Source organism: Helicoverpa zea, chromosome 8 (assembly GCF_022581195.2).
Source record: "Helicoverpa zea isolate HzStark_Cry1AcR chromosome 8, ilHelZeax1.1, whole genome shotgun sequence".
Lineage (NCBI taxonomy): Eukaryota > Metazoa > Arthropoda > Insecta > Lepidoptera > Noctuidae > Helicoverpa > Helicoverpa zea.
This window is the reverse complement of record NC_061459.1, coordinates 9,133,578-9,148,984: the sequence shown is the minus strand read 5'-3', so window position 1 is coordinate 9,148,984 and position 15,407 is coordinate 9,133,578. Positions and strand designations below refer to the sequence as shown.

General features: G+C 34.7%; 2 protein-coding genes across 2 annotated transcripts in view; one reads left to right on the top strand and one right to left on the bottom strand.

Annotated features, from left to right (window-relative positions):
• Positions 1–3,678: 3,678 nt before the first annotated feature.
• LOC124632236 (cytochrome P450 4g15-like) lies at positions 3,679–7,525 on the top strand. The gene is made up of 10 exons (XM_047166993.1): positions 3,679–3,853; positions 4,084–4,281; positions 4,433–4,615; positions 4,761–4,830; positions 4,899–5,025; positions 5,265–5,445; positions 5,646–5,758; positions 5,884–6,121; positions 6,221–6,406; positions 7,344–7,525. Exons 1-10 carry the CDS (start codon positions 3,679–3,681, stop codon positions 7,523–7,525), a joined length of 1,653 nt encoding a protein of 550 aa, XP_047022949.1.
• A 628-nt stretch (positions 7,526–8,153) lies between these two features.
• LOC124632231 (cytochrome P450 4g15-like) overlaps positions 8,154–15,407 on the bottom strand; it is an 80,225-nt gene continuing 72,971 nt past the window's right edge. The window contains exons 2-11 of the mRNA XM_047166988.1: positions 11,685–11,893; positions 11,278–11,475; positions 10,842–11,024; positions 10,612–10,681; positions 10,401–10,527; positions 9,990–10,176; positions 9,577–9,689; positions 9,191–9,428; positions 8,855–9,040; positions 8,154–8,545 (exon numbers count right to left, since the gene is read on the bottom strand). Coding sequence (XP_047022944.1) covers positions 8,364–8,545; positions 8,855–9,040; positions 9,191–9,428; positions 9,577–9,689; positions 9,990–10,176; positions 10,401–10,527; positions 10,612–10,681; positions 10,842–11,024; positions 11,278–11,475; positions 11,685–11,893 — 1,693 coding nt within the window. The 3' untranslated portion in view covers positions 8,154–8,363. The remainder of the gene's footprint in view (positions 8,546–8,854; positions 9,041–9,190; positions 9,429–9,576; positions 9,690–9,989; positions 10,177–10,400; positions 10,528–10,611; positions 10,682–10,841; positions 11,025–11,277; positions 11,476–11,684; positions 11,894–15,407) is intronic.

Genomic DNA, 15,407 nt, shown 5'->3' with positions numbered 1-15,407 from the left:
TTCTTCAATGACATAATGTCGAGGCGATGGTCGACACAGTTAATTGAAACTCTCTGTAGCAGTAAAGGCGAACGTTCCTTTTGCTTGAATCATGGCAGGGGATGATTTTCCTTCCTTAGAAATAACGTTACGTTATTATACTTAAAAAAATGGTGTCAAATATTTGAATATGCTCGGTTCTTGCTCTTGACAATGTTAATTCGGTATTCTGCATAATAACACAACACCTTTAAATCGCGTGTCTGTTACAGGTGTATGCATACTTGTTTTACCCGTGGCTTTGCTTTCCACTTTTTAGACTGAATGTCACATTTTTTTATGATCCTTTACCAGATCTAAATTGCAGTGCAGTGTACAAAGCAGTCAGAAAACTTTGCGGGGTTCCTTAGGGTTTTAGTCTGCCGGGGATTATTCGAAAGGGTTTCCGCGGCTTTGGTATACAAAGAGTTCCAGAGGGGTTGTAGGCAGTAGAAATAACTATGCACTCACAGTGGGAGATGTCATCTGATGATTTCTCCCATCAAAAATGGTGTGATGAAATAATTATCATGGCTATCTCTCAGTCTCCGTCAAGCTTTTAAAAGTTAAACTTTCAGGAGATCAAGTGCTTTAAGACTCACTGATGTATTACCTAAGTAGTTTCACCTAAATACCTAGTTCTCTGATTATTAGTTCTATAAGATACGACTCCATGCAGCAGCATTTTATTATAGGTTTGTACAGAAACAAACAGACAGGCTTAATTTTCTTGTGTATTAACCGAATTGAAGCAAATATTTAAATTACTATTAAAGTAATTGTGATTTATTCTTTGAATATGCGATCCACCGAAAATAACTCCAGTTAAATAAAGAATTTCTTTTTTTAGTCAAATTACTCAGTGTAAGCAATTGCAGGTTAATTTAATTTGACATTACTGTAAATGTTTTACTATTGAATTAAACTATGCAGCAAGTACTATGTATTTGGCTAGGCCAAAACACTGGAGTTACATCAGCGTTTGTATCTTTGCGTCTGCTTGTGCTACTATTACCCCCAAACGGATATGCTGACGTGTAGTGACGGTTTTTAAACAGAATTGAACAACGTTTCGATGGTTTGAAGTGAATTTAATTTATTATCTGCGGCGAATAAAAAGCTTGTGTGCCAAATACAAGTTCATTGGTCCAATAAAATGCTTTGCCTATTTTCTGTTTGTAAACATTCAACGATATCTTTGATTCTAAAATACCAAAGCCAAATATCGTGTCATAATTTATAAAAGGTTTTTTCATACTAATATTGAAAAACACTCTGTCCTATAAAATGTGAATACTGCCTGTCTGGAAAACACCTCGAGGAAATCTTGACTATGAAGTCTGAAATCACATGACTATCACATTGATCAAGCGTGGTGATTAACGCTCAATAGAAGCCTTCACCCAGCAGTGGGACGATAAAAAAAGGCTGATGAGAATGGTGGATGGATGGATGGATACTTGTCTTAATGCTAAGAGGCAGAACCATGACAAAATACTTGCAGCGTTAAAACTTTTATTAAGTGAACAAAGTAAACTGTAATAATAATTAGTTAAGTATGTACAAAGTAGGTATACTTTGTCACGAAAGTAGAAAAACTATTATTCATATATTATTCATGAATGTTATTTATATAATACCGTGAGCAGTAAATACGTTTGTTGCATGTTAAATAATCATTGTTTAAAAGAAATAAATCCACATTGCTATTTAAGGCTAGCATTTGGAGAACTATAGCAAAATCCTGGCTTATTATGATCTTCCAGGAATTTCAAGGCTCTTTTTATGTGAGAAACTTTCTCAAGTCGCCATCCACATTAACAACAAATATTATGACAACATAGCAATATGTGTCTAAATGTGAATATTCAGATATATCGATGGGACGATGTCTATAACTCTTTCACACAATAACTATAATAGGAACACATCGGAATAATGCGCGATGTTATTTTTCGGTCGGTAACACCACGGGTAGCAGTTAGTATTATTATAAAATAAAGCACTGTTTATAAACAATCGCATACTGTTTTAATTTATACTGCAATTGCTTGCATATACCTATTTGGACTGTAAAAGTAAGTAGGGCAATATCGTCATTCAATCTTTGACCTGCCATGCGTCAGGCACCGTCGACGTAAAATGTTTCTATTAAACAGAAACATGTACGTAACTTTTTATTTATTATTGTCTGCTTTGCCGTCATAATATGACGATAGCGTCATATTAGACTTGGTTTAGATGTAAATATCAAAACACCCTATTATAAAACATGGTCTTAAAAAGTACCTACCGGCGCTACCTTTAGACCATTATTTTCTTCGGGATGATGGTTAAAGCCTTGTACTGAAGCTGGTACTTTTAGGGCCACGTTTTATAATAAGGTGGAATATGTTGAGAAGAGACTGCTTCACAACTACCGCTTAGTGCTTCAGAGTGCGTTTTCAGTTTCCGAAAACGTCTTCCGAAACGAAAGTGTCTTCCGAAGCATAGAAGAATTTGTTACGAAAAAGGTCCTTATCGACTTGTTGAGCTGTTACCGCGAGCTCTCCACCAATCACGTATTCCTCTAAAAATCAGCAACTGTGTGCCTATTAAATAACTGTAATGGTAAGAAAGGAAGTTATTTACGTTGCGTTTAAAATATCAATACAATAATACATATAGATCCGGTCGTTACTAGGCATTATATCCAATCTAGGTGAGGGTTAATCAGTTTTAGTCATAATTGTAGAAAAATATTATCTAATAGGTATCCATTGTTTACTTAAACGTCAAAAAATATCTACGAATTACGAAGTCGTAATCAATTGAATGAAAAAATAGAACACACTTCTTTACCTTTCAATGTCAATTGTTGATTCTTATAATGATGAGATTTTTATGTAACGAAGCACATATTTCTACCACCGCATCGTTTCATCCACTCATCTCGGAATATTTTCTGAAAAAGTAGAGCAATATAGGTATGGCCAACAATACTATGGATATGGGATAGAGGCTGCCCCGCATCACGAATTTAGAGGGATTATTTGATGATCTCTGTCTTGCACAAGTCTTCTCACAGGAAATGAATTTGGCCATCTTGTGATGGGTCAATGAGACATGCGACAGATTTCAACACGAACGCCAATAATACAACGAATCGAAGGAAACCGGACCCTGATTATCTACACAATCTACAATATGTCTGTAACTAGAATTTAACTCATAAACTGAGACACAGAATTTAACGTGAAAACAGTGGAAACTGAAGGCAAGCTAGAAAAGCCAAGTGAGGGAATAATTCTTTGAGGATGTGAACAATCCATTGTTGGGTCGTCCTCCAAAAGATCAGTAAGTATTAGTTATTCAAACGTATTGTTGGTATAGGTACAAACCTTAATGACAGCACTTTTAAATTGTCATTGATTTAGCTGTTTTCCAAATTTTCTGCCTAATGTTATAAAAGATGCATCCAAGTGTTGAGCACTCATTTTTGTGGAGTTTTTCGAGAATAAATAACTCAGTGGTGCATTGGTGCGTAAAATTATTTTACCAGCTAATCCGGTGAAGTCCGACCTACTTATACTTTTGCTGCTAATCGGAACCGAGATATATTAGAATGTTTAATTAGCATGATTATTTTGCTGAGCGACTCATTTTTATCTTTTCAGCAATATGGACAGTCCGTGGCTGGTATTCTATCCTCTGCTGTTAATAACGACTGTTCTATGGTTGATATATAGATGGCAACAGCACACAAGACTCTTCAAGCTGGGCAATGTTTTACCGGGCCCACCTTGTGTACCATTCTTCGGAAATGGACTTCTCGCATTAGGGAAGCAACCTGATCGTATGTTAAATATTAATTGTTCTACTTTTACAGATGTCGAGTCAACAGTGAAAAGAGACGATTCAATATTTTAAACTTTGTAATATAATCTAATGGATTACCTACAAATCATGTCGGACCTTCTGAACTTTTATAAGTCTCTCACTGATGAGACGTTTGGCATTAGCTGCCCCGTAAGTCCTTAATTTTTTTGTAATAATTTATTGTTTTTCTTCTTCTACTTGTTTTAGAAGTCGTCAAATTCTGTCTTGAGTTGACCAACACGTACGGCACAGTGTTTCGAGCTTGGGTCGGCTCCAACCTTTTAATATTCCTCCTGGATGCCGACGATATTGAAGTTATTCTCAACAGTCAAATACACATCGATAAGGCCGATGAATACAGATTCTTTGAACCTTGGCTTGGTGACGGCCTTCTAATTAGCACAGGTATTGGTTAAAAAATGGTAAGCCAAAATCGTGGCTGCCAAGATACGTATAGATATAACAATGCAATACATTAAGGTCTCAACTGGCCCCGAAGATTGGTGAGCAAACCTTGTGTAGGTTAATATCAAAAGGTTTACTAATGATATTCCAGGTTCAAAATGGCGTTCTCATCGCAAAATGATAGCCCCAACATTCCATATCAACATTCTGAAGTCATTTGTGGGAGTCTTCAATCAGAACAGCAAGAATGTTGTTGAAAAAATGCGATCAGAAATTGGCAAAACGTTTGATGTCCACGACCATATGAGTACAGCGACTGTCGACATCTTACTAGGTAAAGTGTCTTAGTATTGTTAGTGTGTTATTTTTTTTATCATTACAGATTTTTATTAGATAGTGTATAAATAAAAAGTTTTACGGTAGGTACTACTTAATATTAGATTTTGAATACTTTAAACATACACAGAAACGATTTTCAGAGACCGCAATGGGAATAACAAGAAAAACTCAAGATGAATCAGGTTTTGATTACGCTACAGCAGTTATGAAGTGAGTTTTAAAATATTCCACTTCCTATACAAAATACTATCTATAAATACATTTTGTATGCTTTTCAGGATGTGTGACATAATTCACCAAAGGCACTACAAGTTCTGGTTACGATTTGACCCGCTTTTCAAATTGACTCCATTATTTGAAAAGCAGAAGAAACTTTTGGGCATCATTCATGGATTAACCAATAAGGTAATGGATACCTAACAATTTTGTTGCCTTTGTTTGTTGTCCTGAGGCGAGGAGTAGTTTCACATTTCGAGCGCAAAGGCAGCTGCTGACCTTTTTGCGGAGATACCTATGACGCAGAAATTTTACATATTTTTTCTTTTATCATTACTAGATTATTGCTATATCGAGTTTGTTTTTGCTTCATTGGAAAAAAGTCTGTTATTTGTTTACAATCGTTTTCATCTGTGTTTAATTTCTAGGTGATTATGAATAAAAAGCAGGCATATTTAGAAAACAAAGCTAAAGGTTTTATTCCGCCAACATTGAAGGAACTGACAAGAAATCTAGATGACGATACTGCTACCGAAAATAAAACTGTCTCGGATACAGTGTTTGAAGGATACCGGGATGACTTGGATTTTAATGATGAAAATGATGTTGGTAAGAATTTACACCTGTTAAAGATACCTACTATATAAGATAACTGATTTGTATTCGGACGAAGTTCAAGTAAGGCTGAGGTATTTTGTACCCCTATTGACTAAATAATAAAAAAATCACGAGTTCAGAAATTATAGTGCCCACAGAATTGTAATCACTTCGTGCGTGTGTACCTGATTGTCATCAATTTATTTTCATAGGCGAGAAGAAACGGCTTGCTTTCTTAGATCTGATGATCGAATCTGTTCAGAACGGAACACATCAGCTGACCGACCATGAAATTAAAGAAGAAGTAGATACTATTATGTTTGAGGTAATAGTTTACCTGTACGATATGAATCTAATCCAAGAACTTTAAACAAATAAGTCAAGTTATATTGTTTTTTTTTTTTTACAGAAGTTAACAGTTATTGAAGCTATGCATTTCAAATTTTTCAGGGTCATGATACCACAGCTGCCGGCTCCAGCTTCGTTCTCTGCCTTCTGGGTGTCTATAAGGACATTCAAGCAAAGGTTTACAACGAGCTGTACGAAATCTTCGGAGACTCAGACAGACCAGCCACCTTCGATGATACTCTTAAAATGAAGTATCTTGAGAGGGTGATCCTTGAATCTTTGAGGCTGTACCCACCTGTACCCGTAATCGCTAGAAAACTTAATCGCGATGTTAGAATTGGTACGTGTCAGTATAGCTAATCAAATGAATCTTTAAAACCGGTACTGATGGTACAAAATCTACCTGAAGATTTACTGAGATTTATTTGTAATTTTCCAGAAACAAAGAACTACGTCCTACCCGCAGGCGCTACAGTAGTGATAGGAACATACAAAGTCCATAGAAGTCCTAAATACTACAAGGACCCCGATACGTTTAACCCTGACAACTTCTTACCTGAGAACGCATCGAACAGATATTACTACAGCTTCATTCCCTTCAGTGCAGGGCCCAGGAGCTGTGTTGGTTAGTACACATCTTTTAACAACTTGAGCATGACCACCTCTCTCCTTTTAATGATTTGAATATGGATAGAAAAATAACAGCCCGCTCAAACAAATAAAGGAGATTGGGCAAGAATGTATGAAGTTTGGTCCAAATGTCCACCACGAACGAGACCTATATAATTAAATAGTCCACTTAATTTAGAGTAACTTTTACTAAGAAAGTAAAAAAAAAAACAATGCCAAAAAAAAGTTATAGCCAAAAATGTATTCTTAATTTTCGGTAGTTTTTGTATGTTGTCATTATTATTTTTTATTTTATTCCACTTTCATTTCCGCACTTAATCTAAAACTAAGATGAGTAAGACACATTTGCATATAAACTCATATTTATTTGCCCGATGGATGTACGAATCACGAACCAATTGAGGTGCCAGAAGGGCTTGATTATACTCAACGGTGCCTGGATCTAAGATAGTTCGAAGTAACTGGTGGTGTCTTCTCTCTAATAATGAACAATTCTATTTTGTCAGAAGTTACAGAAAGTACGAAAATCGAACATCACGAAAAGTAATTGAAAAAATTAAATTGAAAAAATCTATAAAATGTTTTATTTTATTTTGCTATAACTTTTTTCTGGCATTATATTTTTTTTTACTTTCATAACAAAATATGTTCTATATTTAACGGGCTATCTAGCCATATAGGTCTCGTTCGTGGTGGACATTTGGACCGGAATCGCCCATTGTCCTTTGAATCATATTGCTAGAGACAAACAAGTCAATAAATCGATTAATTCAATTCAAAGGGAATATATGTACCTAATAGAAATCGGGTGTCTATCAATTGCCAATCACAGAAATAGCAGGTCATATTTGCATGGTTTTTCTCAGCAATGAGATTTAGGTACATACCGATTGTAATCAGATACTAAATACTTTTGTGAATTTCGTTTTCAGGACGCAAGTACGCCTTGTTGAAGCTCAAGATCTTATTGTCAACAATTCTAAGAAACTATGAGTGCACATCCACAGTTCCTGAGAAAGACTTCAAACTCCTCGCTGACATTATTTTGAAGAGATCAGATGGATTTACAATCAAAATTGAACCTAGAATAAGGAAACTCGTAAATGTAGCTTAGAATAATCGTATTTTGAAATTTAGAGATAAAACGATGAAGGCAAGTTTACTAGTATATTAAATACAGGTTGCCTTATTCTAAGGTTCAATTTGACCTCTCAGAGTCTATATACGGTATATAAATTTGAGAGATCCTAGGTAATGAAAATTATGTGAGCCTATGTTACTGTTTAAATAAAACGAAATGACTTAAGTGTGAATAATCACGAAAACCTAATACTACCTAAACCTACCGATGACAGTATTTGACTTTGTTACGAAAAGTTAAAGTCAACGAAGACGCCTTGAACAATTTGATAAGCAATCCTTGAGAAGAGCCGTTGAGAACAAAATTTTGATGACAAATTAATTGGTAAGAAACTACGAAAAACAAAAAAGTATGATAGTATGATAGTAGTCTTTTAATTACAGTAAATGTTTTTTTTTGGCACTAGCCAAGCCAACATTTTTGTTATTTATTGTTACCTGCTAAACAATTTTTACTGGACAAACTAAACCGTTTGATAGCGTCAATAACATCATGCTGGCAAAATATTCACCACAGTCACAGTTTTGAAAGTCTCCAGGGTGAGGCAATTACTGTTTCGAATTACAGGAGGCACCGCACACCAACACAAATAAAAGAAACCTTATTTCAAAATAATGTTTATTTTGAGGCATTTATTCAGTCACCAATTACTGTTATACTTAGTCCTTTAGAAATTGGTGCGAAAACAAACACCACGAAATTCATCATGTTCCATATTATCTACATAAATACTTAACGATTTATGCAGTAATAACAATGTACAATGCTCCAAAGAATTGTTACACCATACCAACTACAAAATAGATTTACTCTATACTACATTTACAGGTTTCCTTATTCTAGGTTCAATTTTAATTGTAAATCCATCAGATCTCTTCAAAATGATGTCACCAAGGAGTTTGAAGTCTTTCTCAGGTACTGTAGATGTGCACTCATAGTTTCTCAGAATTGTTGACAGTAAGATTTTGAGCTTCAATAAGGCATATTTGCGACCTGAAAAACAAGTTGACTTAATTATTTCTCATCCATCATCACCAGTCTATAGGTGCCAGTGTTGATCGTGCAAACACGACTTGCTCTAGATGTGATATTAGATACTAATGGCAAGCTTCAGAGATCAATTGCGATTTATTATGAATTCAATTGATAGATTTATGTTGGGTTGTAACTTTCCATAAGTCAAACGTTGAAATACCTATGTGCGCAATTGTACAAATAGCTCGTCTGAGTAGACTGTCAATTTTATAACCGTCTTTGAAGAATTAGGTCATGCTTTTAAAAATATTGATCACGTGTACCAACCAACACAACTCCTGGGCCCTGCACTGAAGGGAATGAAGCTGTAGTAATGTCTGTTCGCTGAGTTCTCAGGTAAGAAGTTGTCAGGGTTGAACGTATCGGGGTCCTTGTAGTATTTGGGACTTCTATGGACTTTGTACATTCCGATGACTATTGTGGCTCCAGCGGGGAGAACGTAGCTGTTTGTTGCTGAAATTATATAAAAAAGTGGTCAGTTGGTTGAACCAGCTTTTGTGGACATTGGATGTCTTTTGCAAGTTAAGTCATCAAGTCGTCAAGTTAAAGTTACTTAAATATTTACCAATAACTTCAAAATGAATGAATTCGAACTGTACTTACCAATTTTAACATCTTGATTAAGTTTTCTAGCAATAACAGGTACCGGTGGATACAGCCTCAAAGTTTCGAGGATGACCCTCTCCAGGTACTTCATTTGAAGAGTATCAGCGAAGGTGGCTGGTCTGTCTGAGTCACCGAAGATTTCGTATAGCTCGTTGTAAACCTTCGCTTGAATATCTTTGTAGATACCCAGCAGGCAGAGGACGAAACTGGAGCCAGCAGCTGTCGTGTCGTGACCCTGAAATATTTTGGTTTTCCATGTTCATTGTGCTAACAAACAGAGCAGAGACGGATGACAATGCTGAATAGTGGAACATAATATGTAAATGATTTAAAGACGACTTCTGTAACTTCTGACAATAAAATATTCTAAATATAATACTAACCTCGAACATAATAGTATCCACTTCTTCTTTTATTTCGTGATCAGTTAACTGATGTGTTCCATTCTGAACAGATTCGATCATAAGGTCTAGGAAGGCAAGTCGTTTCTTCTCACCTTTGAAAAAAAAGATAGTGATTACATCAACTGCGACAACAGTATGAAGGTTAAGGATTAAATGGTCATATACTGCAAGTGATTAAGATTTTATAACTCCAAAATTACGTAGTGGGATCACAGCAGCTTTACGGATTTGTTTATGATTATTACGGACTACGGGTGATTACCTGAGGCTAAATACAATATTCCCCTGTATAATGACATAGTTCAAGGTTCTCTCGTTTTTGCTTAAAGAAAGTAAACGAAAACAGCTTCCATGCTTAGTTTCCAGAAATTAAAAATAACTGCCAAACTTACCAACATCATTTTCGTCATTGAAATCCAAATCATCACGATATCCTTTGAATACAGTATCGGACACAGTTTTGCTGTGATTAGCTAGTACATTATCATCATCTACAGTTCGAGTCAGTTCCTCCAATGTTGGCGGAATAAAACCTCTCGCTTTGTTTTCGAAGTACGTTTGCTTTTTACTCTTAATTACCTGAAAAGATTTAATAATCGAGATTATTTAATCGATCATGTTATAATCGGATATTTATATTGTGTATGGGTTGATTGACTCTAGTGCGTGATGTCGAGGTTATTGATATACGTAAGATCCAAAGCATGAATGCATTGATGCGATAAAAAATAATTAGGTATTTTAATTCTTAGTGAACACGCTGGATGAACTCAAGCGGAAAACTATAAACATGATAGGAGTACCTTATTAGTTAATCCGTGAATGATACCTAAGAGTTTCTTCTGCTTCTCAAAGAATGATGTGAATTTGAAAAGCGCGTCAAATCGTAACCAAAACTTGTAGTGTCTTTGGTGAATAATGTCACACATCCTGAAAAAATACATAGGAATTTATGTAGATGTATAATATACTGGTACATATTATACAGAGGAATCTGAATGTAAGAAATCTTACTTCATAACAGCCATAGCGTAATCAAAACCTGATTCATCCTGAGTTTTTCTTGTGATTCCCATTGCAGTCTCTGAAAAATAATATAAGAATAATTGAAGAAAGTTTTTGAACTCTAAAGATCAAGTAAGGGTTTGCACGACTTGACCATAATTAAATAAATATGTAAGAATACATACCGCAAACATAATCAATTTAGTATTTTGAATTGAAAATGGGCTAAAGAAACATACCGAGTAAGATGTCGACAGTAGCTGTACTCATATGGTCGTGCACATCAAACGTTTTGCCAATTTCTGATCGCATTTTCTCAACGACATTCTTGCTGTTCTGATTGAAGACCCCCACAAATGACTTCAGAATGTTGATGTGGAACGTTGGGGCTATCATTTTGCGATGGGATCGCCATTTCGAACCTGGAATATTATTCAAATGTGTTCGTACGTTTTGGATTTCAATCATTATTGTTTGATTTTGCTAACAGAGTAACGCAAAGCAATATCACACCAAGCATGAGACTAATTCTAAATTATAACGCATGTACAAGGCTTAGAAGAGAGATTTAGGTTCTAATAGGCTGACGCATAGCATTGCATATAAATAATAGAACAGTATCGCTGTCATAAGAATTTTACGAACGAATATGGACTAGCCTTCAAGTAATATTACCTGTGCTAATAAGAAGGCCGTCACCAAGCCAAGGTTTAAAGAATCTGTATTCATCAGCCTTATCGATGTGTATTTGACTGTTGAGGATGACTTCAATATCATCGGCATCCAGGATGAAAACTGCCAGCTTGGAGCCGAGCCATCCTCGAATCACTGTACCGTAGGTATCAGCGTATTCGAGACAGATATTTACTAATTCTGAAAAAAGTTATCATAATTTGGTAAGCATTGAAAAACAAATAAATTCGAAATATAGCCCCTTGCTTCTGGACCATAGATTCCAAACCACAAATTGGTTGGAAAACCTATTTCAGTTAAACGGGAAAGTGTGCATTAAACACACTTCAATATGCCAATGCACCGATATCTTTAAAAAGTTCCATAGAACTTCTAAGTCTACTACTTACGGTCTGGTCTCTTGCCCAATGCCAGAAGGGCGTTTCCAAAGAACGGTACATGAGGCGGTCCTGGTAAAACATTGCCCAGTTTGAAGAGTCTGGTCCGCCGCTGCCATGTATGTATTAACCAGAGAACAGTCGTAATAAACAAAAGAGGGTAGAATACAAGGCGAGCAGTGTTCACAGTTTTGGTGTCATCGTGAAACGATACCATATTGCTGAAAAAGGAAACAAAATTAAAATTAGGTTCTGTAGTTCGATTGCTATTATAAATAATCGCGGTAAACTTAGGAATCGTAGCATGTAAACAAATGAGAAACACAAATGATGTTTACAATTTTATTTGCTGAATAAATACCTACTTAGTTCAAAGACCTAAAGCAAGATGTTCTGATATTTATAGCATAAAACGCTTAGTTTGTTGACCTACTTATAAAAATATCTAACTAAAGTGCATTCCTCGCAAGTAAATATTTTGCTTACTGGTATTTATTCATTTTTTTACAGATTACATCAAAGCTTAATTTAAATATTCAAAAGTATATTTTTTAAGATTGTAAGTATGTACTTCATATAAAAAATACTTATAAGGAGAAAAGTATGCAAACGCGCCTTCAGGAATAATAAGCTTCCCGAGTTTAACAATGTTGTCTTGCAGGTTGCTCTGTCAAAACGGGGCAATATTTACGCGGAGGCAAGCTATATGCCTCAAAAAATGCCAGGCCTAGAACTACTAAATTATAAAGCCGAATCAAATCTAAATCACCTCAGAGAGCTTTGATTAACATGCTTATACATTAGCTTCACTTGTAACTAATCTTAACGAATTTTAATTTGACCCACTTATTACCCAGATATTCGATTAGGATGAAATTTTGCACACCCCCGAGTCTGATTGACAATACATGAGTCTAGCATGTTTTTTAGTTTTTAAAACTATATTTTTTTAGTACATATTTTTCTATCTATCTTTAAATCCCTGAATTAAACTGTACGCAAACAGCTCGGTTCCGTTTTTGCTATAAGAAAATTTGTAGGCACTTTTCTGGATGGTTATTATCGAAGATATTCACGAAAAGATTTTAAATGTTTAATTTTAAATTTTTTGAGGTACTCTCTACAAACAACAGACTACATACCTAAGTATTTTTATTTCTCTATGAAATACATTTTGATGGAAGATAGCTTGATTGTTAACGATAGAATCGAAGTATAGTGCATAACATAGAATTTATTTGTAGGTCAGCGATATCTTGAGTGTAACTAAACAAAGGACTTTTGTTTATAAATTCGGTTAGTATTGGTTTAATTAAATATTTGGTTTCAACTGTCTACATTAAAGTTATTGGACCAGTATCTTCGTAGTAATTAGAATCATGTGTACCAACAAATAAAAAGAAATTTACCTTTTGATAGTACTATGTAATCATTAACAAGTACGTGTACATTAAATATTATAAACAAAAATGATTTGACGCCACCCAATACCTAAGCAAACTATGTTTATTTTGTTACTTGGTACTACTATTTTACTCAATTTTGTTGTTAGGTTAAACAGTAGCACCTAACTTCTTTTAAACTCAGTAGAAAAGATAAATTAGTCGTGTTAATATTTTATTAAATCTTTCGAAGAGATCAAGAATATATACCAAAATATTTTAAATATACCGTTTCAAATAATTCACGTTAGGTATCTATCTTTTTGATTATCTGCTAATAGACCGTTACAAAGATAACATTTGGAATACTATGTCCTCATTAGCATAATTTAAAATAATTATTCATTGATTTATCTATCTGATGTTTATGTTATTGTTTGATTTGGTTTCGATTTTGGTTTCTAGGACAGCCCTGTTTACTACTGACGTATCTCTTTACTATTTGTCGTCATCGTCGGCTCCCATCTCGATATCTTAATTATAACATTGTGGAATGTGGAAGGCCATATCACATTTTATGGTCATCAATTTTAGTTAACCAACTTTCCAAGTCGGTAAAAACAATCCACTTAGAGAGATGATGTTCTCAATTCGGATGTTTTGACAGCAGTTCAAATTGACAATGTCACCTTTATTTCACTAATATAGACGACAGGCTAAGAAAACCGAATTGTGGATCATTTTCATTGGTGATTTTCAAGTGCATAATCCAGGCTTCGGACTTTGAGTAGCTGTAATTTCTAAATCCTGGATATAAATAAGAAAAGTCCTATAGATCGAGTAGCACACTTACTGGGTCAGTAGGTAATGATAGATAGAAGCCTGCATACTTGTAGAATGGAACGTGGATTGATGAAACTTAAAACGTCCAATACTTATACTTAATTTTTCTATACGATTAGAAGATGAAGCCAATATTAGCAGATAGTCTAAGAAATAGTAGAAAACCAAAGTTTAATGACCTTTGTTTTGCTCACTATACATTAAATACTTCGTTAAAAATGTAATAAAGACTGTTGTCTGAAGAATTAGTTAAAATAATGTAGGCCACAAATAAAGATAAAAATGAAGCCCTTCCATAAAACGGAACTAAAACACAGACTTTATTGATTACATTAAGATAAGAATACAGACACTGAATTTTAATATACCTAAGTAAGTATAAGAAAATATTGAAAATGCAATTCATGTGTGAAAATTAGAAAAATCTCTTTGCTTCCTAAGTTCTAATTATGTATGCTTTAATTTTTCTTCTTTGAAGAGAGTTTAAAAAGGATGATAAGATAGAATAGGTAGATGATAACGTGGAAGAAATGAAAAAAAAAATCGTGTGATGCGGTATGTGTTAAGTGGAATTTTTTTTTAGGTGTGAATTTTTGGCAAAAATATAGGAAGTATGGGCAAATATCTGTAATGTTTTTAGGCTTTTATTATAAAGATTTCTGTAAGTATGCTCATTACGTGCAAACAAAAGCATGTATTCAGAAAATTTGGCGCACAGCAAAAATAATATGAATAAAAACCATACCTCAATCGCAAGTCGAAAGTGGTCACAATTTGGTTGACGGTCCATTTTCCTAGATTTAAAATGGCGTAACACAATACAATGCCTATCTCACGCATGGCCTTAGTTATTGGAGATTAGAAACTTAATGATAACGTAGCTGAAGCGGGTCTACCTGCAGCTTGCATCAGCAACTGTTTCCATCGTCTAATTAAACGCACGATTTCTTGCTATAGGTTTTAATCAAAATACGATTTAAAGGGTAATATAAGGATGGAGTGGTAGAGGTAGACTGAGGAAAGATGGATTGACTACCTGAAAGAGCACATGAATAAGAAGGGAGTGGATGTTAGTATGACGTCTGTTAGAGAGAAATGGGAGAAAGACATAATATATTGCGCAGATCATAAATAACTTGGGAACAGGGCAGGAAGAAGAAGATTCTGTGTATTATAAAACGTCATCTTGAGTCACAACTATTCGACAAAACCGCTTCAAAATCCATCTCATATTTTGTAAGATCCAAGTGAGCAGACGGTGAGGGAGATAAGAAACTTTTTCTTGTAGTACGAATTATGTACATCCTTTGTTGGATTCTACTACCTCTTTTAGCTGCCCTGAAGTAGAGGCAAGAATTATCCAGTTCAGAATTTCAGATAATAATCATTTCTGTAAACACAGCAATTAAACTAAATTCTTAAACAAACACATTTTGTCTGGTATTGATGTTGTTGTCATAATAATTAGTACTTGAGTAGCCATTAACTGACATTAGTCTGTTATCGCGAT